The 23,150-nt window shown below is 42.2% G+C and overlaps 1 protein-coding gene across 1 annotated transcript in view; it reads left to right on the top strand.

Moving 5' to 3' along the window:
* Window positions 1–23,150, top strand: part of cacna2d3a (calcium channel, voltage-dependent, alpha 2/delta subunit 3a) — a 705,663-nt gene that overhangs the window by 408,761 nt on the left and 273,752 nt on the right. The window contains exons 11-13 of the mRNA XM_068052271.1: window positions 13,535–13,606; window positions 14,009–14,089; window positions 20,900–20,974. Coding sequence (XP_067908372.1) covers window positions 13,535–13,606; window positions 14,009–14,089; window positions 20,900–20,974 — 228 coding nt within the window. The remainder of the gene's footprint in view (window positions 1–13,534; window positions 13,607–14,008; window positions 14,090–20,899; window positions 20,975–23,150) is intronic.

Here is a 23,150-nt window from a genome sequence, read left to right as displayed (position 1 = left end):
CTAATATTCAATACCACTGTTAAATGAGTCCTGCCATCACAATTCCCATTTTGTAAAAAAAATGCTGCTTAACATGTAGCTCTCCTCCACAATTACTAAGCCTCCTATTTGGAGTTTGTTATGTTGATCATCCACACATGCAATCGTTCACCTTGCTCCCAATTACTCTACATGTGTCCCTATCAGTTGCAAAAACCCTCACCAACAACAAACTTTCTACTGTTGAAGCCCACCATGGATTCCCTTGCTACCTACCCTTTCAATCTTAGCCTCTTACATCAGCTACAGTGGCAGGAGGTTCTGAGATAGTTGTCTGATGATTGCACCAGGAGCCTTGGGAGATTAAGATGGTACTTCTTTTGGGCTTTTTCCCCTTTAAAAAGAAAAGAGAGAGAGTGAAGATGCCCTGCATTCCATTATATGGAATGCAATTTCGCTTTCAGTAAGTAATCCTTAGTGGGGTGAGGTGGCACTCATTGGCAAGACTAACTTCTTCCAGAAGCCTGGATCATACTGCTCATGAAGTTAATCTACATCTACCTCTTGTGGATTAAAAACATGGCCTTCTTTTGCCAGATTACAGACAGTAATATCTCAGCTGGAATCTTTCAAATAGTGTTGCAGTCCCCTGCAGAAGCACCAGCCTCAATCATTGCATTGAGCCACATAATTACAGACAAGACGTGGCAGCTACGGGCTGTGGTTGAAGAGGAAAGACAAAAGAACAAGAGTTAGTATGGCACTGAAAGGCTGAATAGTTGGAGATAAAAGGCATTACAACATAGCTTGATTTGCATTTTTTCATGAAGGGGTGCAATAGTCAGAGACCCTGTTCAAAGAAGCCTCTGGCCTTGAAATCTTCTATTCTGAGAACTCCATATTTCCAGTGCTGTTCATAATGTTGACTGCTCCTCCCCCAGTCTTACTCCTCTCTCTTCTGTTGTGCACCATTTAGTCCTGTGGAGAGAGAATGAGAGAGAAGGTGAGAATTAGTGAGTGTTTCCTACAAAGGCGAGCGCAGATGTGTGGGGCGACTATTGTGCAAATTCAGCAAGTGAGAAGAAGTAAATGAATTCCACATTGAGAAGTGCTGAATGGAAAACACATGCCTGGGATGTGAAATGAGAAAGGAGCCAATAAATAAGTTGGTGATTGTGCAAATGCGCGCAAGTGAGAAGAGAATGCTGCTAGTGGCAGCTGTGAATGGGACAAGGACGAAGTGAGTGTGTGTTTGTAATGTGAATGTAATGTGGTATCGTCTGGCCTTCTGCTAGTCTTGTGGCATCTGCATCCAGGTCATGTGGGGGAGCTGGCAATCTCAGCAATCTCTCTCAATGTCACGTGCAGTTCGTGTTTAGGAATCCTCCTCCAGCTGGCTTGAAAGAGAATCACTCCTTGCCCTGACCTCTACCAGTATGAGCTCCAAGGAGACTTCAGAGAACCTGGGGCTTGCCTGCAGCTTATGTCAGCTGTGCCTCAGTTGTCTCTGAGTCAGATGATTCTGGGTTTAAGTCCCACTCCAGGATTAAGCAAAAAAATCGAGGCTGGCACTTCTGCACTGAGGGAGTGCTGCACTGTTGGAGGTGCCACCTTTCGAATGAGACATTAAACTGAGGCCCTATCTGTCTCTTGGTTGGGTATCCCACAGCACTATTTAGAGTGGGGTAGTGGTGTAACCCCAGTGTCCTGGCAAATATTTATCCCTTAATCAATATCACATAAACAGATTATATGGTCATTATCATATTGCTGTTTGTGGGAGCTTGCTGTGTACGAATTGGCTGCTGCCTTTCATCCATTACAACACAAAGTTTGTGTGCTGCCTGCATTGGAAGCAATGGACAAGGGTTGATCACACAATGCGACCCCAACACCCATTTTCAGGGTTTATCAAATTTTGCGGTCAGCAAGTGATAACTTCCACTCCAATGTATAAATAACTTCATACTGTTTATGCTTGTTACTTTGGGGTGGATCATTTGTGTATTTGTGTTAAATATGAATTTGCAGCAATGGTATAAAAATTATTTTAAAACATGCAATGGCATTGTTCCCAGGTAATCGTTGAACTTTTGTAGGGCTGTCTTTGCAAGAATACAGTATAAAACTCCTGCTGACTTCATTCGTAGATCCTTTAGCTAGTCAAGCCAATAATAGGTGGAGAATCTTTCTGATATATCCTACAACAGCTGAAGTTATGTGTGATGATAGACTGACGGCCAGCTTCTTCCCACTATCTGGCACTTCCTCAAGCTTTTCAGGAGCCTTTGTGGAGTGGGAGGATCTGTGAGCACCTCGAGAAAATACTTCCTCATCTGACACTTCCCCTGTCATGCTGCTGATGCTGAGCATCCCAGCTGGATGACCTGTAATCTGCATGATGTCTCTGCTGTGGGCAAAGCTCTTTGCAAATGATTTCCCAGTTTGTCAGTTCTAGCAGTGATAGCGTGCTTTGTCTGGGTGTCCAGTATCTCAATGCTACCAGTCACAACAGTCATGAGAGAACAATGTCCTGTTGCTATTCCCTCACTGCCTTGCAATTCTCCTGCAGATAACCATGAAAATGCCATTTTGTTCAATGGTACCCTTCATTTCACTGCATCCTTCCCAGAGAACAGCACTGATATTGAAGTGTATTGTTGAACATTTTATGGCGACTATTGCAGGCAGCACATGATGGTCTTAATAGATATGAAAAATGCCTTCAACTCGAGCATTAAATGCCACCTGAAGGAAATCTTAAAAAGATACCAATCCCTTGTTTATGTGACTGGCAAATGATGTGGGCTTTTGTCTGTCAGTTCTAGCTTTGTTCTGTCTTGCAGGAAATGTTGTAAGATTCTCCACACCACCTCCCATCTCTCCTTCCCACAAACAGCTTGAATCCTCGCAGCAGTAAACTTCCTGTGTACCCTCCTGAGCGCCAGCTTCTCGCCCAAAATATTTATGAGGCGCAATATGAAAATGATTTGAGCCATCAGATTGACATAACACAAACCCAGCCCTCCCCCCACCCCATGGGCACTCCACCAAGTAACAGTCATTCAGCCTACTCATTTCCACTCATAATTTTGTTCATGTTTGGTGGCAGTTTTTTGCATAAATGAATGGTTCTGTTTATGAACTAGTTATCCTTAAAAAGTAGTTAGCTTATAGTTTCATTAGTTTATAATTCTGTCCCATTTTTTCTTTTGAGCTAGTTTGGCTGACACAAATTCTCCACATCCACTTCAGGTATTTTCTTTATATAGTTTTAAAATCTATATAACTATTTCTTCAAATCCCATCCTTTTTTTTTTAACTAAATAACAATGACATCTAAATCGTTAGAGCATCTTGTTTCCCTACACAACATAATGCCATACACAAGCTTTAACATTCATGGGGAGGACTTCCTCTGACCACGAAGCATCAGTCATATTATAAATATACCAGCAAGATTTGAAAAGTTCACATTTAGGCATTCACAGCAAATAGCAATTAGAGGAAATTGTCTTACTATGTTTAGCAGCCAACGGAAATCTTCCCACTACTCAAACTTTCCTGTTGAGTTAAAATGTAATTATTAACAGCAAGGCGTCCAGACAAACTGCTAGAGCTCTCCACTGGTCATAACTGACCAATTAAATTCATTTTCACTGACAAAAACCCTCTTTTTGCTTTCATTGTAATGTTGTGGTCTACACCTGCTGAGTGAAACAAAATACTCTGTGTATTGCTCATTTTCCTGATATGCTTTGGAGGATTTTCTGCCTTATGCCTGATCTGCCATAGCTGTTCCTCATTAATGCTATTTATATTGTTGTAAACACTGGTGCATTTGAGAATAAGATGTTTCAGGAAAACATATGCTTATTATCCATTTGCGTACACCAATGTTGTTACCAAAATATTTTGTAATTTTTGTACATTGCAAATACTGTGGCTCTTAGAGCAGATTTTACTCCTATTGCATTTGGCTATAAAGGATCTCTGGGCATAGTTCATAGAAGGCAGGAAGGATAATTTGCACAAGATGGAACTGCTCCCAAAATACTGCGGATGCTGAAGATCTGAAACAAAAACAGAAAATGCTGGAAAAACTCAGAAGTCAGGCAGCTGGGATTCAGACGAGTGAGGGGGGATCTCATAGAAACCTATAAAATTCTGACAGGACTTGACAGGGTAGATGCAGGAAGGATGTTCTCGATGGTGGGGGAGTCCAGAACCAGGGCTCATAGTGTAAGGATATGGGGTAACCTTTCAGGACTGAGATGAGGAGAATTTTCTTCACCCAGAGAGTGGTGAGCCTGTGGAATTCACTACCACAGAAAGCAGTTGAGACTGAAACATTGTATGTTTCAAGAATGAGTTAGATATAGCTCTTGGGTCTAAAGGGATCAAAGGGTAAGGGGTGAAAGCAGGAACAGGCTACTGAGTTGGATGATCAGCCGTGATCATAATGAATGGCAGAGCAGACTCGATGGGACTCCTGCTCCTATTTTCTATGTTTCTATGTGTACAGGAGACCGCATTGCGAGCACCAGTATACTAAATTGAAAGAATACAAGTAAATCGTTGCTTCACTTAGAAGGAGAGTTTGGGGTCCTGGATGGTGGGAATAGAGGCAGTAAAAGGGCAGGTGTTGCATCTCCTGTGCTTGCATGGAAAGGTGCCTTAGGAAAATTGGGAGGTGTTGGGGGTGACTGAGGAGTGGACCCGGGTGTCAGGGAGGGAGTGGTCCCTTCAGAATGTTGAAAGGGAGGGGAGGGGAAGATGTGTTTGGTGGTAGCATCACGCAGGAGGTGAACCTGGTGGAGAATGATCCTTTGAATACAGAGGCTGGTGGGGTGGACAGTGAAGACAAGGGGAATCCTAAGATGGTTCTGGGAGGGAGGGGAAGGTGTGAGAGCAGAAGTGCATAAAATAGATTGGACATGGTAATGGGCCCTGTCAACCACAGTGGAGGGGAATCCTCAGTTGAGGAAAAAGGAAGACATATCAGAAGTGCTGTTGTGGAATGTTGCATCATCCAAACAGATGCGACGGAGATGGAGAAACTAGGAGAATGGAATCGAGTCCTTGCAGGAGGTGGGGTGTGAGAAAATATAGTCCAGGGAGCTGTGAGACTCCTTGAGCTTATAGTGAATATTGGTTGATAGTCTATCCCCAGAAATGGAGACAGATAAGTCAAGGAAGAGAAGGGAAGGGAAGAGTCGGAGATGGACCATGTGAAGGTGAGAGAAGGGTAGAAATTGCAAACAAAGTCAATGAAATTTTCCAGTTCAGGGTGAGACCAGGAAGCAGCACCAATACAGACATCAATGTACTGGAAAAAGAGGTGAGGGAGGGGGCCTGAGTAGGACTGGAACAAGGAATGTTTCACATATCCCACTAAAAGGCAGGCATAGCTAGGACCCATGTGGGTACTCATAGCAACACCTTATGTTTGGAGGAGATGAGTAAGGTTGAAGGAGAAGTTGTTCAATGTGAGAACAAGTTCAGTCAGGTGGAAGAGGGTGGTGGTGGATGGGGACTGGTTGGGCCTCTGTTCAAGGAAGAAGCCAAGAGCGCTCAGACCATCCTGGTGGGGGATGGAGGTGTAGAGGGATTGGACATCTATAGTGAATATGAGACAGTGAAGGCCAGAAAACAGGAAACTGTTGAAGTGACGGAGGGCATTGTAAGAGGCACGGATGTAGGTGGAAAGAGACTGTACAAGGCGAGTAAAAATAGAGTCAAGACAGGCAGAAATCAGTTCAGTGGGGCAGGAACAGGCTGAAACAATGGGTCTACCAGGGCAGTCTTGTTTGTGGATTTTGGGAAGGATATAGAAGTGGGCTATCCAGGGGTGCAGGACTATGAGGTTGGAGTCTGTGGAGGGAAGAACTCCAGAGGAGATGAGGTCAGTGACAGTCCTGGATACAATGGCTTGATGTTTGGTAGCGGGGTTATGGTCTAGGAGGAGGTAGGAGGTAGTGTCAGACAGTTGCTGTTCATTCTGCTTGGTAGAGGTCGGTATGCCCAGACACCATCCTTGTCAGTAGGTTTGATGCCAGTATTAGGGTTGGACCTGAGAGAACGGAGTGCTGCAAGTTTAGAGGGAGATAGGTTAGAGTGTGTGAGGAGAACAGAGAATTTGAGATGGCTGATGTCATGCTGGCAGTTCTCAATGAAAAGATGCAGTGAAGGCAAGAAACCAGAGGGAGGGGTCCAGGTAAATGAGAATTCTGGAGATGGGTAAAAGGGTCCACTGAATGAGGGGTTGATTCCTGGCCAAAGAAGTGGGCGCGGAGGTGGAGATGAAGTAAGAACAGCTCAGTGTCATGCCGAGCTCAAAATATATTGAGGTGGAGCTGTAAGGGGATGAAGCTGAGGCCTTTGCTGAGGACAGATCATTCAGAGTCAGAAGGGGGAAGGTCAGAGGTTAATGTGAATACACAGCAAGGGGTGAGATTCGAAGAAGAGATGGGATCAGAGGGAAGGGAAAAGGAAGAAGGATCTGGAGGAATGTTGAAGCTTGTTGAACCTGAAAGGAAGAAAAAAAATGTTTTGTTAAAGTGCCAGATAAGACAAAGGATGAAATGAAACTGGGGGAGCAGGACAGCTTTAACTCACTGCCACTTCCAGGAATGCCCACCTTGAAGAAGTTATGCTCTTCTCTCCGATGGGATTTCTGCTTGTTTCGTCTACCTTGTTCACCTTCATTGTTTTCTATCTCCCTTTTTGTGTTTGATCTGGATCATCACTTCCTGATGACGTAGAGAGATTGGGTGGTCTGTCCCAGGCAATGGGGCAGCTGCCTTTGCGCAGGCGCTGACGCCATTTTTAAAAGGCTTTGAGCCCTACATTACAATTTAAATATTTAAAGGAATACTGAATTTAAACAATTAAATAAAGTGATCCTGACTCTCTCCCAACCCCCACCCCAAATAAGCATAGAAGTAATTACCTGCCCTCTCCCCCTACCAAAACACTTACCTTGTGCTCCCGATCTTCCCCTCCCCAAAGTTCATCAACTTTAAACTTTACTCCTTCCCACCACCCCCTAGACCAATGAAATTATTCTGACGCCACTCGCCCCCTCCCGCACTGAGAAGCTTACCTGCTGCCCACTTCCCACCACTGTTCCGCCTCAGATCCCCGGACAGGGATCCGAAGGTGCGGGAGTGCCGGCCACCGGCACCAATATCACTCTGGGATGGATGGCGGGAGCGGGTAAGTAATCAATTTGTTTATTTTAATAAATTTAAATATTTAAATGGGGCTCCCATCGCCGAGTCGCAGGGTAGCCGCCACGAGGTCTCACCGCTGCCGGCAATATCGGGCCAGGCCTTCCCGGCATCGAGGCCCATGACGGGCCTCTGTTGGAGCCATTTTCCAGTCCTTCCCCCCACCCCCGCCACGACCCCCGCGGTTGGGGGTCATAAAATTCAGCCCATTATTTACTAGAATCTCACAAATATTTTTGCACATTTAAACAATCTTCAGTAATGTTATTGCTGATTTAATCTGTTCAAATGCTGTCCTGGCCAGCCTCTCACCTTGCACCCTCCATAAATTTGGGCTCAACTACATCTCTGCTGGCCATATCCTACCTCACAGCATTCCTCTCTCTCATCACACCTGTGCTCGGTAACCGACATTGGCCCTCGGTCCAGCAATGCCTCAATTTTCGAATTCTCAACTCCTCCATGATCTTACTGCTCCCTATCTTTGTAACCTAACTAAAAAGGAGTACAGTTGTAGATTTATTGATACCAACAATTTTTGTTTATTTAAATGGTCAGAAAAAGGGGTTTGGGAGTAAAAACAGAAAATGCTGGAAATACCCAGAAGTCAGGTAGCACCTGTGGAGAGAAAAGCAGAGTTACTGTTACCTTTCATCAGAACTAGCAAAGGTCAGTGAGTCACAGAAGGAGGCCATTCGGCCCATCGAGTCCATGCCGGCTCTCCATGGAGCTATCCAATCTGTGTCACTCCCTCGCTCGATCCCCATAGCCCTGCAAATCTATTTATTTCAAATGACCTTCCAATTTCCTCTCAAACACACTGATTGTCTCCACCTCCACCACCTTTGTGGGCAGCGAGTTCCAAGTCATTACCACCCACTGAGTAAAAAAGTTCTTGCTCATATTCTCCTTGCATCTCTTGTCCAAAACTTTCAATCTGTGTCCCCTAGTCCTCATACCATTAGTTAATTGCAACAATTTTTCCTTGTCTCACTTAACTAAGCCTTCTTTTAAATCTCCCCTCAATCACCTTTGCTCTAAGCAGAACAACCCCAGCCTTTCCAACCTAACCTTGTAATTAAAATCTCCCATCCCTGGAACCATTCTTGTAAATCTCCTCTGCACCCTCATATCCTTCCCGAAGTGTGTTGACCAGAACTGGATGCAATACTCCAGTTAGGGCCTGACCAGAACTTTATAAAGGTTCAGCGTAACTTCCCTACTTAATGTCTATTTATGAAGCCCAAGATCCAAATGCTTTACTAACCATTCTCCCAATATGTCCTGTCACCTTCAAACATCTTTGAACATGAACCCCCAGCTCCCTCTGTTCCTGCACACTCTTTAGAACTGTGCCATTAAGTATATATTGTCTCTCCCTATTCCTTCTGCCAAAATGCAGCACCTCACACTTGTCAGTATTAAATTCCATCTGCCACCTCTCTGCCTATTCTGTTAACGCATCTGTGTCCTATTGCAGGTGGTACATTATCATACTCACTGTTTGCCACACCTTCAGGTTTGGTGTCAATGGCAAATTTTGAGATTCGACTCAGTATTCCAAGATCCAAGTCATTTATATACAGCTAAAAGGCTCGTGAAACGGCACCTCATCTGTCAACTGGACACTTTAGAGCCTTCCGGACTCAACATTGAGTTCAATAATTTTATATCATAAACTCTGCTGCCATTTTTTGTTCCTTTTTCATGTTTTTTTTGCTAGTATCACCCCAAACCCCCCCCCCCATACAACCCCCCCCCCCCCCCCCCCCACCCTTGCCCTTCCCACAGACCTTACTTCCTTCTCAATCCCTTTACTTTGTGTTTGGACAGCACTGACCCTTGGAAACACCACTGTCTAGCATCCTCCAGCCTGAAAAGCAACCATTTACTATGACTCAGTTACAAATGTAATAGGTTTTGAACAAGTGAAAGGGGGGAGGGGCGAAGAAGAACAAAAGAGAAGGACTGTAATAGGGCAGAGAGCAGGAGACATTAAATAACAAAAGGTTTCATGGTACAAAGCCAAGTAAAGAAACAAATGATGTCTCTAGATGAGGTGTAGATGGCAGTATAGCAGCTGTCCGAACACTAAGTAAAGGGATTAAGAATGAAACAAGGTGCGGGGGAGGGGGGGAAACCAGCAAAAAACAACCTCACCACATCATCTGGAAATGTAAAATCCAGCCCAACAAGTGTAATTTATTGCAAACTCAATGCTCACTGTAGAGCTTGGTTGCTCAACATACGGCCCACAGGCCAGGATCTGGCCCGCCAAAGGTTCCCATTCAGCCCACAGGTGTAAACTATATCCGGGCCGTTCCTCATCCCCACCAGGGGTCCATGACTGCAGATCGGAAATTTCCCTTTGTCAGACAAGCTTTTAAAAAAGATTGCAAGTCAGTTTCACAGCTGACTGATCCTGACATCGGGAACAGCAGTTTCTGAACTTTGGACAGATTCAGAGTGTTTTAAAAGCCCGCCGGAAAACCCTGAAATTGTCTGAAGTTCAGAAACTTCTGTTTCCGATGTCAGGATCTGTCAGCTGTGAAACTTAATTGAGATTTGAAAAAAACTGATCAACCATCTGCTCAGCGTTCCCACTCTCTGCAACTGTCAGAGAGCGAGAATAGGGGATAGAGAGAGAGAGAGAGAGAAGGGGGGACAGAGAGTGAAGGGAGGAACAGAGAGAGAGAATCGGGAACAGAGGGAGAGAGAGAAGAGGGGAACAGAGAGAGAAAGAAGTGGGGACAGAGAGAGGGAAAGTGGCACACAGAGAGAGGGCAGGGATGGGGTGGGGAGTGTGGTAGAGAGAGAGGGAGAGAGAGTGATCAAGATCAGTCCTGACAGAATGGCATCTAGCCAGAATATTCCACATCATTACAAGAAGTGTGCAGGAAAATATTGACTACTTGTGCAAGCAAACAAATGCCAGGTATCTCACTAAATCAGTGTCAACCATAGTGACCAGAAAGTAAGTCAATAAATTAGTCTTCTCATTTAAAGCTTCTTCACAATAATGCACCTTTGTTGTTTTGATTAATACAAAGATAAATTTTAATGCTTTTATCTTTACAAAATTGTCTCACCGGCCCCCCCATGTAAGACAAAAATTGTAATGTGGCCCCCCAAACGAAAAGGTTGGCCATCGCTACTGTAGAGCATTGCCATTTATGGAAGAGTATTTGACAAATCTTTGCATTGATATATATTGTATGAAAACATCACCTCAGTTTTATACAGTCAGTATGACATGAATGGTACGTAACTTTTCTAGCTTCTCTCTGTTCCTAAACAAGTACAAAAAAGGTGGTAGCCATCTTTCATGAAGATAATAGCTGTTTCAAACACACTGTGGCTTGATGAACCTCCATTATGCAAGAGCCCAGCCTAGCCCATTGATTTAACCCATCCAGTACAAAATTTTCTATGCAGCTTTCTAGCTATGCATCTTGCCTTGAAATTTATTAATAATCTGCTGTACTTTTTAGAATATTTTACAGCAGAATTGGAGAAATATGCAGAATCAATTTAACATTTTCTGCATAAACTGACTTGTTATAAATGTGTTAAATGTTATTTTTGATGCAAAATACTGCTAGTTTTTAAATAAAGAATCCTTAATATATGGAATATCCTTTGAAGAACCCAAAATATGCAGATTTTCTTACATTATAACATTCAAAAAGAGCCATCTCTAAGATTAAACTCATAATTGCAAGTGTAATTACGCAATGTTACCAGAATAAACTTCATTTCCTTCTTAATTGTATGATTATGTATCATTAAACTGAATATTTATAAACATAATAATGGTACATTGGTTAGAAGAAAGAAAACTATACTGTCTACATAAATTTAACAGCCAGAATTATGTTATATGTTTTATTGTGATGCAAAAGAGTTGTGCTACTTTCAAAGAGTTAACTACAGTCATCCACTTTCACTTTCTAGTAGTGTAAGCAGCTGGTTTTAAGGCTTTTACTTCCTGATGCTGATTATTTGCCAGTTGCCTGTACACATGAATTGTTACCTGAGCAGGCCCAAGGACCTGGACCATCTGCTACATTTACTTAACAAATGTCCAGTTTCCCGTGAGTGTCTGTACTGCAGATTGAATGTGGAATTAAATAGTGCACATATTCATTGATCCTGGCTACTGTTGGAAATGATGTATCACTTTACCAATTTACTTCCTGAAGTATGAGTCCTTATTTAATTCTCGTACAGCAACTTCACATTGGGTAATGAAAGGCACATTTACAAATTCTTTGTGCACATTACAGCTGAATGACATTTATCTCACAGATGTCACTACTGCAGACAAGATTCATTGTGAGGTGACGGTGCTTGATGCTAGATTCAAGCAAACATTTCCATTGGTTTCACCAGTCCTGGCAGTAAATTGTTTCATGCATGCAGTTTTTAACCCTTAGTGAGTTTGCAAATTAACCGTTATCATTTCTTTAAAAGGTAAAACAGGCATTTTTATGAATTACATTTTCCTTACCTAAATCCAATAACAAGACCATAAGCAGAAGAGAATACTTGCCGGTTATACTTGATTTTCAGTCAGTATTTAAACAATCTATTATCATTTTCACTTTTAGAAATGCAATTCTTACTGGTCAAAAATCAGTTTAATTTTCAATCGATCTTTTTTCCAAAATGACAATTATCCTTACTTGACAACACTATCAATTTAAAAAGCTGTTCATACTGAGAATGCTTTCCTTGGCAGTAAGCTGAATTGAGCTACTGAGGTCGATACAGCCTAAAACCACTTCAGCTGCTTTAACTGAAGCTTTGTAATTATACGACTTCATCATTTAAAATTGCCTTGCTTAGTAGGTGGTGAGCATATTGATAACTGCATGGTGCCTTGCTTGCTGGAATTTAAACTGTTAGTGCAAGTTTCAGGTAGATATAAGCAACAATCAACATTCAGTGTGTAAAATAATCAATATACAAAATACAGTGAGTTGCTTATAAGATGTAAACACTGTGGATTTTTCTATTAAATGTAGGTCAAACGTGGATAGCAGTGCTAGTTTAACATATCAAAATTGTTGACATTACACAAGATTTATTCAAGTATACACTGGATAAATTATGTAGAAATCTTAGTTTGGAATTGACATTCTACAATAAGTGGATTATGATATCAAAGGTGCAATAATTGTTTCATGGTTTTACTGCAGTTATGTGGAACCATATGTAAAACAGTAATTCGATGTATATGGAAGGCATAATATATTCATCGGATGAATGATTATGCTATTTGATGACATTTGAAAACAGAAAGAATACCATTTTGAGCCATGTAAAAATGCAAGTGGTTGGAATTTCTTTTTTCTGTTTCTTTGCTGTTCATTCAGACCCTGTCACAAGCATTGCTTTATCAAATACAGCATTCTGCTTCAAATATTCCAGATGAAATACAGTACCATATAGCCATGGATCAGATTATAATAGGCCAGCCTTTACTAATTTTATAAGTGTTACTTCAAAATGGAATGCACCTGTATATAAAAAAACATGTTCTGTGACATTCATGGTTTGCATTTGCTTTCCGCTGCATAAAAGACTCCACTCAGTATCCTAGAAATGCAATAGGAATTAATCTGACATCATTTGGGTTTTTGCACTGTTTTTGTCTAAACATGTCCTTTTGTTTTCTGTATCAATAATAGATATTTAATTAAAAGCATTCTATTTAAATATTAACTATTTGAAAAGTGATCATTTTCTCCTTATTGTTTTGGTGCTGTTACCCATATTGACACTGGAATCCTTTGTTGTGTTGTCTCTGGTATAACCTTGAATATTTTTGAATTGGTATGACTACACTTAAAGGACATGGAATGGGTATCTATCATAATAGTAGCATACAGTAGGCACCATACAGCATTTTTGTTTGTGATTAAACTGAGTGACATCTTTACTTCCATTGATGAACTTATTCAATATGAAATTGTTTCTATTAATAAAAGAGACTAAAGCTAACAATCAGCGGAAAAAAGGAATGTAATTATCACATCATTTAGAACAATAATTCTTACCAATTATGGTAATATTGAGAACAAAATTAACCTCATGGCTGATAAAACCTTTGCTTCACAGCTGAAAATAATGATAGAAATGCAATTTCAGCACAGGGGGATTAATAATATTTCTGCAGTATTTGGATCTATTGAAAAAGGAAAATAATATTGGAGATTGCTGCTTTAAAATAAGGCTATTTTATGTTACTGGCCATAAGAATGGGCAATGTGGCTTTAAAACAATCATGTTTTCTCCTAATTATATTTTCCTTTCTTTAGCTGGCTGCTGGTTCTGATCGAGTTCTGATGACGACAATTGCAATGCCAGTATTTAGCAAGAAAAATGAGACAGTGAGTATGCCTTCCTTGTAATTGACAACAGTGCAGAAAATATTAGCCTAGTGCTAAAGTTATTTTTGGGGAAGGAAGGCACAAAGTTCGAATGTAATCTTTTAGATTTTGCAATAATGTGGGAAATGCTGGGAAAAGTCAGGCTGGTTTCATATACATGCTGCCATCAGCTTAGAAAGGCATTGTAGGAGCTAGGAAGCAGGTCACCTGTAGCTGCTTTGTGGCTTGTTGAAGTGAGAGAGAGGAAAGGATGGTGGACTGATTATTAAAGATTAAAAACTTAAATGAATTGAATTACAGTTATGAAAAACATAAAATATTTATAAATTGTTGGCCATAGTTAAATGATAATATTCTTTCCGTGGGAAGTAATTGGATGGATGGTTTTTCATATCTTGATAGCGCACACAAGGTATTCTTCTGGGTGTGGTCGGCACAGACGTTCCAGTAAAAGAGCTTTTGAAGGTTATTCCAAAGTATAAGGTAAGCCCACATATGCAAATTCTTTGATAATTATGTAAATATTAGCTCTGTCGCAAAGAAATTATAAACACATCGCGGTAGAATTTCCAAGAGGGTTCCTTGACATTCTGCCATAATTTTGGCAGAAACCCTGAAGAAACATTGTAAGTGGTTACACTTACACTGTTTCTCTGAGGCTTCTGATGATTGTCCACAAAAGTTATAGCAGATGATTGGAAGAAACCACACAGAAATTCAAGGCGATTTTATTTTCAAGTATTCTAGCCATGTTACTCCTGAGATGATTAATAAATATTAATGTTAAAAATCCAAGTTGGAAGGTAACAAATGAATTGGAGATAAGCAGCATTCAACGAGGCCTGGACCAACAGGCAAATACTAATAAATGATAGATGCATTATAATATAGGTAAGCGTAAGGTAATGCACATCAGTCAGCGGCAGAAGTGCCTGCAGAAGCAGGTGGGAACCTCATAAATTTATCGCATTACCGATTGGATTTTAGCTTGGGCCTAAGCAGGGAAGACACCGGTCAGGTGAAGGCAGGTCTGTAGCTGTCAGGAGGGTGAAGACACCCGCCGAGGTAAATCAAAATCTTTCCTTTGTGGGTTCAGGCATACTCCTCTAGATTCCAAAAGGAAAGTCACTGTTACTCCTGCCGTGGAATTACTGTTAGACCCTCTCGAAATCCCTTCCACAAATTACTTTCTTGCGGTGAGCCTTCATTTGTTGGCAGATGGAAGCCACATGTCACCTGAACTTCCATTCCCATCCACCGGCCAGCTGTCATATTCTACCTGTTGTGAGCAGGCAAGTGGGGGAGATGGTGGTGTATGGTAATACTACTAAACTAGTAATCCAGATGTCCAGGCTATTGCCTTGGGGACACAGGTTTAAATCCCACCATGCAGCTGGTGGAATTTAAATTCAATTAATTAATAAATTCAATTAATTAACAAAAAATCTGGAATTGAAAGCTAATCTCAGTATTGGTGCCATGAAACTATCATCGATTGTCGTATAAACCCATCTGGTTCAGGGAAGAAAATCTGTCATCCTTACCTGGTCTGGCCTACATGTAACTCCAGACCCGTAGCAATGTGGTTGATTCTTAACGGCCCTCTGAAATGGCCTAGCAAGCCACTCAGTTGTCAAGGACAATTAAGAAAGGCAACAAATGCTGGCCTTGCCAGTAACATCCACATCCCATGAAAGAATAAAAAAACTATGCAGATGAGGCCCAGGAGTTAGAATATCCCAGCCTGAAATCTGTGCCATGGCTGGAATTTTACAATGAGGCGGTGGCCCGGCCCACTGGCTGAAAAGACGGGGGCAAGCCCGCCTCCGCCGGGCCTGGAGGCCACACAGAAAATTTATGTGGCCCAAGCCCTTAATTGGTCTTGGTCGGGACTTCCACCCCTCTGAGGCAGGAAGTCCCACCTCCAAGAGCTGTCAGTTAATCAGAGGGCCAGCAGCTCTTCAGTCCCAGCAGTGCCACCAGGAGCGATGGGCACTGCTCGGACTGCAGCCAGTAAGAAGAGGACGATGGACATCGTATTCAGGAAGGTAAGTGGGATTCGAGCCTCACCTCCCCACCCGCTCCCAGCAGAGCGTAAAACTCCGGCCTGTGAGTGTGTTTTATGCTCGCCCTGCCCACACAAAACCTGCTGGGAATTAAAATTAGCCCCTAAGTGTCGATTTTGTTTGTGCTATTAGCCATAATTAAAATTTGAAATTTTCAATAATTAGGCAGTAGGATTGATCGCCTATAGCACAGGCAAACCCAGAAACTCCCACTGAAATCGTGGCCAGAATTGTACGTCCCCCCAATGTGCGGGCTGATGGCAGGGGCATAAATTTGAGTGGGAGACGGGGCTCCATTCCTGACACATTTCTGCCTGCACTGCAGTTTTATGTGAGGCGGCGGCGGTGACAAATAGCCCGCCCACCCCAGGCCAATCAAGACCCCTATGTGGCTAATTAACTGCAACTTAAGGGCCTCCTCCCGCTGCCGCTAGTATTTTACCCGCGGCGGCCAGATGGCAAAGGCCCCAAGAACCCCACCTGGTAAAACCAGTCGGCTTTCTTGCGGGCTGGGGGGGGGCGGGTGTGGGGGTGGGTCTTCCTGATTGGGCATCCTGTGCCCCACAGAGGGCCGTCCCCAAAGTCTCAACCGCTCCCAATGCACAACACTCCACCCCCCTCCCAACCGACCCCTTGCCTCACCAGGGCCCGGCTGATTGTCCCCGGCAAGACCCCAAAACGTACCTGAGTTCCAGGGCCGTCCTTCCTCTTACTTCCGATGGCTGGGTGTAGTCCCAGTAGTGGCCATCGCTCCCTGTGGCGCTGCTGGGACGAAGATTGGCCAGCAGCTCCATTAGGCTGGACTTCCTGCCTCAAAGAGGTGGAAGTCCTGTCCAAGACCAATTAAAGGCCTGTGGAGTGAGAAATCCAAGCGTGGCTCCCCAGCCCCGGTGGAGGCGGGCTCGCCACTGATCTTTCAGCCAGTGGGCCAGGCCTCCCACCCAATTAAAATTCCAGCCTGCATATTTGAAAATATAAAATTCTGAATGCGCTGAAAATGTTTTTTCTATTAGAGTCAAGTGTGCTTTCTTTACCAAGCCCTTAAAAACAGAAATTAGACTGTGACATTCACTACCAACAAACTGTCTCAGGCTACAGTCCTTTAAATAGCGTTTGATTATGGAATAAGTGCTGGAGCACTTGGAGAGTCACAACCTATAGTATTATAGTAGTTCTGTCTTTGTAATAATCAAGCATAAAATCTATGTATGTCTTTAGACAGTCACAAATAGGGTTCTCTCTTCTACCATATATAACATAAAAAGAATTTAGGGTTGTCAAATAAACAGTGCCCTCTAAGTGTTTAAATACATTGCTTCAATAATTGATTGAAGACAGTTTTACTATATATACTGGATTTCACAAATTAAGATATACAATGTATAAAAAGATTAAGTATTTTGTAATAAAATACAATTTGGTCTTGTGTGCAACCTTTATTGATCACTAGGGTATTGAGATATACTGCTAATAGAACCATAGAAAGGTTACGGCACAAAAAGAGGCCATTCAGCCCATCGTGTCTGCGCCATCTGAGAAACGAGCCATTCAACAATCTAATCCCACCTTCCAGAACCTGGTCTGCTTTACTTTCCATATCCTGGGCTGAATTTTACGAGCCCCTCAACGCCGTGGGTCGTGGGGGGGGCCAGTAAAATTCTGCGGGGAGAGGCCTGCCTCGATCCCCGACGTCGAGAAGGGCCCGCCGCATATTACCAGCGGCGGGGGTGACCTTGGTGCATATTCAAATTAGCGTCAATTATATGTAAATGAACTTAACTGCAGGTGGCGGCCGTCCCACGCCGATTTTACGGCTGCCCAATGCAGCTCACGTGCCTTTGGAATTCCATATGGAGTTCCGAGATGAGAACCTGCTGGGGAGGAATAACATTTTCAGGATGGAGGAGCCACTAAAACAAACACAATTGGGTGAGGGAATGGTGGGAAGGGGTTGAAGGTTAAAGGAAAGTTTGGGTGGGAAAGGTTGTTATGGCAACTTTAATGTTTTTCCGGGGGTAGGACAAATACGATTCTGATTATTCATTGAGGGGGTGGAAGAGGGGATTTGAAGTGTGCATAGCATTTTATTGAAAAAAATTGCAAAACCTGCCATTTTAAACATTGAAATGTAAGTGAAGGGTTTGAAGCCCTTTAAAAACGTCGCCGGCTCCTGCGCAGTGCGCCAGACACCGTTGCCGGGGATGTGGCGGCCACCCCCTCTACATCATCGGGGGCGCCCCCTCCATTTAAATGAGCCCCCACACGTAATGAATAAAATTCAGCCCCTCCTGTGTCAGAGAGGGTATTCATTCAAAACTAACAGAAGTCAAACTTTCATTGGTTGATTTAATGACACTGCATTATGCTTAAAGTTAATATTAAGAATTTTACTGCGTAGAAAAATATTTTTAAATTCACTTTTGTTTGTATAACATTGTACTTGCTGCTGCTGCTTGTAGTCACTCCTACCAGGAGATCTGCTGTCATGGTATGTCACATCCTCACACATCCACTATAGCTCGTCTGCAACCGCTCTGTGACGTCTGTCATCCAACTAAACCTAGGTCGACCCCTCTTTCTGCTGCCCTTCACTTTGCCCTCTAGAAGCGATCTCTGTAGCTTTTCAGCTCTGATCAAATGGCCGAAATGTCTGAATTAAAGGAAAAATGGAAAATAGTATTTCTGTAGTAGGCACCAATAAAATAGGTTTGAGAGTAGTTCAGGTAATCGGTCTTCTGCAAGATGAAAGATATAATTAGCCTAAGTGTTGTCTGACCAGCTATTTTTCAGTGTGTACCCTAAAGCAGTACAGTGTCACTCTATGCCAGATTGTACATTCATTTTCCTTTGCCTGTAGTTCTAACCCAATAGACCTTCTGTTCTGAATGAATCAGTTTGATGTAACTTGGACTTGAGATGGCATTTTTGCACACTGGTGAATTCTGCTTTGTTTTGCATCACTCAAATCTTAGAATCTTCTAGTTACTACATTCGTTATTGCATCCAAACTTTGAATTTAAATCAAAGCTTGGCATACATTTGAAGCATTTAGTCTGATGTGATATTAACTGAAAAAGCCTTGGGTTGCCTCGCAGCTGGTATCTCTTGTTTTATGTCTCAGTCAACAGAATTTAAGTCTTGGCATCACCTGAAACGTGATTTCAAGAGTCAGTGATTTTGTGAGTTCTTACATAGCTGGACAGATGAAATGTATCAAAGCAGACCATTCAGCTGAACATGAAGCAGTGCTATCAAAGGTGCAGGCAGAACAACAGACCTGTGAATTACACAAAATACCACAACACAACAAACCTAATTGTTAACATTAAACTGGATTGTGGCTGCCTACAACAAATTTGGCTTAACCATCAGCCTCAAGAAAATGAACATCATGGGACAGGACGTCAGAAATGCTCCATCCATCAATATCGGTGACCACGCTCTGGAACCTACCTAGGCTCAACTATCACCAGTAACCTGTCTCTCGATGCAGAAATCAACAAGCGCATGGGAAAGGCATCCACTGCCATGTCCAAACTGGCCAAGAGAGTGTGGGAAAATGGCGCACTGACACGGAACACAAAAGTCCGAGTGTTTCAAGCCTGTGTCCTCAGTACCTTGCTCTACGGCAGCGAGGCTTGGACAACGTATGTCAGCCAAGAGCAACGTCTCAACTCATTCCATCTTTGCTGCCTCTGGAGAATCCTTGGCATCAGGTGGCAGGACCATATCTCCAACACAGAAGTCCTCGAGGCAGCCAACATCCCCAGCATATACACGCTACTGAGCCAGCAACGCTTGAGATGGCTTGGCCATGTGAGCCGCATGGACGATGGCAGGATCCCCAAAGACACATTATACAGCGAGCTCGTCACTGGTATCAGACGCACCGGCCGTCCAAGCCTCCGCTTTAAAGACGTCTGCAAACGCGACATGAAGTCCTGTGACATTGACCACAAGTCGTGGGAGTTAATTGCCAATGATCGCCAGAGCTGGCGGACAGCCATAAATGGCGGAGCTAAAGAGTGGCGCGTCGAAAAGACTTAGCAGTTGGCAGGAAAAAAGACAGAAGTACAAGGAGAGAGCCAACTGTGTAACAGCCCCGACAACCGATTTTATCTGCAGCACCTGTGGAAGAGTCTGTCACTCTAGAAATGGCCTTTAAAGCCACTCCCGGCGCTGCTCCACAAACCACTAACCACCTCCAGGCGATTACCCATTGTCTCTCGAGACAAGTAGGCCAAAGAAGAAGAATTTTAAAAATTGAAATTAGTAATGAGAATTACATCACAAATCAATTACTTACATTTTCACATAGGGCAGGAAATTCCTCAAACTATTCTGCCACTGCTGCCATTACTTCAACAGAATCGCAGGAGAAACCCCAGTTATTTGCATAAATGGAGTTTCCGCTGTACTTGCGATGAAATTACAGCGGTGGAGCCAGAGCAGCTGTGCGGAATTTCTCAGCCATAATATTTTGAATAGCGGGAAATGGTGGCATAGTGGTAATGTCGCTGAGCTAGTAATCCAGAGACCCAGGCTAATGCCCTGGGAACATGGGTTGAAATCCAACCACGTCAGCTGGTGGAATTTAATTTCAGTTAATTAATAAAAAAAATCTGGAGTTGAAAGCTAGTCTCAGTAATGGTGCCATGAAACTATCATTGTTGTAAAAACCCATCTGGTTCACTAATGTCCTTTAGGGAAGGAAATCTGCCATTCTTACCTGGTCTGGCCTTCATGTGACTCCAGACCCACAGCAATGTGGTTGACTCTTAACTGCCCTCTGAAATGGCCTAGCAACCACTCAGTTGCCAAGGGCAGTTAGGGATGGGAAACAAATGCTGGTCTTGCCTGCGAGACCCAGCTTGTTTAATTCTTTTGTGGAATATGGTGGTGGATGTTAGCTACTTTTAACCAACTAAGTTTGTGCTGAATGAATACATTTTATAAATGCTCTCTTTTAATAAATCAGAATAGTCATTGTACATGCTGAAATTTTCATCTGGTGTTTTCAGAATCTTCTATTTTGTTAAAACTGTTGAGATCACAGTTTTTTTTATGGAATGTCTGATATCAGTAGTTCCAGTAAATCAAATGCAACAATTATGCTGATAAGGTTTAGGAATGTCCATTTTTAAACATTAATGTACAGGATACTTTATTTCTTCCTATTGTGTCGTAAATTCTGATTAAAGCTTGTTTCACATATTTTTAATTACAGTTGGGCATTCATGGATATGCTTTCGCAATCACAAACAATGGTTATGTCCTGACACATCCAGATCTGAGACCACTGGTAAGAAACTTTTCTGAAGATCTGCTTAGAACTGGTTTGGGTGAGTCAATTGTTTGTATAGTTAGCATTATATTGTTATATTTCATGGTGTAGGGGGCAGGAGGAGAAGCTATTACTAGAGATGCTTTAGCTACACTTGAATAGCTAACAGTCCCACCCACCGAGGTAACTCAGGAGAGGCATTGGAGGAGAATGGTGTAGTCAATCGTGTCAAAAGCTGCAGAGAGATTAATACACCAGGGTCACAGTCACAGGGAATACTGATTGTGACTTTGGTTAAAGCCGTGTTGATGCTGTGGGAAAGGCAGAAACCTCATTGGAGAGATTCAAACAAGTCCTAGCAAACTGAAATGGCTTTCTGGAAGGATTTCCCATCATTTAATTTCAGTGTATTTGGCAGTCTGGCTAATATTGAATTATACTATCGTGTTGATGTCTACATGTACTAAAAACTGCTTTACATCAATGCGAAACTGGTACCCTTAATTGTCTTTCTCATTATAATTCTTACAATGGTGATTATTTTCATATTAACTGCTTAAGTGGAGTCTGGATTGTTTTCTCTTTATATACAGCAGCATAAATGTTCACTTAACTTTTCCATTAATACTCTGAGTTTCCCCAATACACTCTAACATGCAGGTGTACAGTTGTAAGCTGCAGGTTTATTGTATCTAATGTTTCCACTGTTAGGTGTGATTTTTAAGGAAAACTTTAAAAAATTACAAATTGCATCTTACTGTGCTAATTTTGGTGTAGAAATGTCATTCTAGCATTGAAAGGGTTGCCTAAAAACATACATTTATTAATTCCCAACAAAACAGAAGTGCATTTGCCATCATTTCCCTATACTGTGTTCCATTTTTTGTGAAATTGTATTTAAATAAATTATCTCTATAAGAACTAAATTTAAAAAGTGTTGTTTTACATATTATGCTTTAGTTATTTACTGTCTGTGACAAAGGAAATTATAGCAGTGAATTCTATCTCACTACCCACTTGGTTTTCAGCATTGGTCAGTAACGAGAAAAATTGTTTTTCTTGAACTGCTCAAGGGAACTGAACATTGAATCAGCAATCCTAAAAGGAACTGCTACAGAGTGTTCCAAGAAATGTTTAAAATCCATTTGCCAATTATTTTTGTGGAGCCAGGAGGAGCAAGATTGGTTGTTATATCTCTATCAAAATTAAAGTATATAAATTTGTGAACTAATTAATGTCCTAAATGTTCATAGAATTTTATAATAGACCCAATCATGAATAAGCAAATCTTCTTAACTATTACAAATTGTCAACTTGAATAAGAAACCCTGTAAGTAATATTGGTTTGAGCATGTGCAGCAAATATTGAAATTGTGTAAAAATACAGTCACATTTTCTGCTTGTTATAGATAGGTTTGGCATTAATTTTCAGCTACCTTGAACATAAAATTTCAATTGCAGTTTGAATCATCATTATAAAGTGTTTTTTTTTCTGGAGCTGCTGAACTGAGGAAATTAATGGGAATAATGAATAATTGTAGATTGAATGTTTGCATTTTCCTTCATTATTCATATTTAACAGGAGAATAACTGAGCTGTTTGTTAAAAATGCATGATCAACTTAACATTAAATGTCAGTATTGGTAAATGACATGAATGCATTCATATCACACTTAAAGAGCTGGATTTTAGAGAGCCCTCGATGGCAGGATCCGTGGCGGGGGTGCTTGAAGATTGCCCCAGATGAGGCCCGCCACTGACCTTGATGCCGGCTATTGCCGGCGGTGGCGAGGCCTCGTGGCAGCCCCCCTGCCGCTCGGCGACATGACCGCCATTTAAATATTTAAATAAATTAACTTACCTGAATAAATGAGTCTCCCGCTGCCACCTGAAGTCCTGCCGCGATCTTCACCCTAGCGGCCGGAACTGCCGTGCCTTTGGATCCCTGTCCAGGGAAACGAGGCACAACACTGGTGGGAGGGGGTAAGTTTCTCAGTGCGGGAGTGGGGGACGGGGTCAAATGAATGTCATGGGTGTAGAGGATGATGGGAAGGGTTATAGTGTAAAGTTTGTGCAGTTTGGGGGGAAAAGTCAGATTACGGAAGTAGGTGTTTTAGTGGGGATAGGGCAAATAATTAATGTAATTGATATTGTGGGTGGGAGAGGGGCAAAAGAAATGTAGTTATTTATTTTA

This window comes from Heterodontus francisci, chromosome 19 (assembly GCF_036365525.1).
Source record: "Heterodontus francisci isolate sHetFra1 chromosome 19, sHetFra1.hap1, whole genome shotgun sequence".
In the NCBI taxonomy this organism is placed as follows: Eukaryota; Metazoa; Chordata; class Chondrichthyes; order Heterodontiformes; family Heterodontidae; genus Heterodontus; species Heterodontus francisci.
Note: the sequence above shows the minus strand (reverse complement) of the source record. Positions and strands in the feature narration are given on the sequence as shown.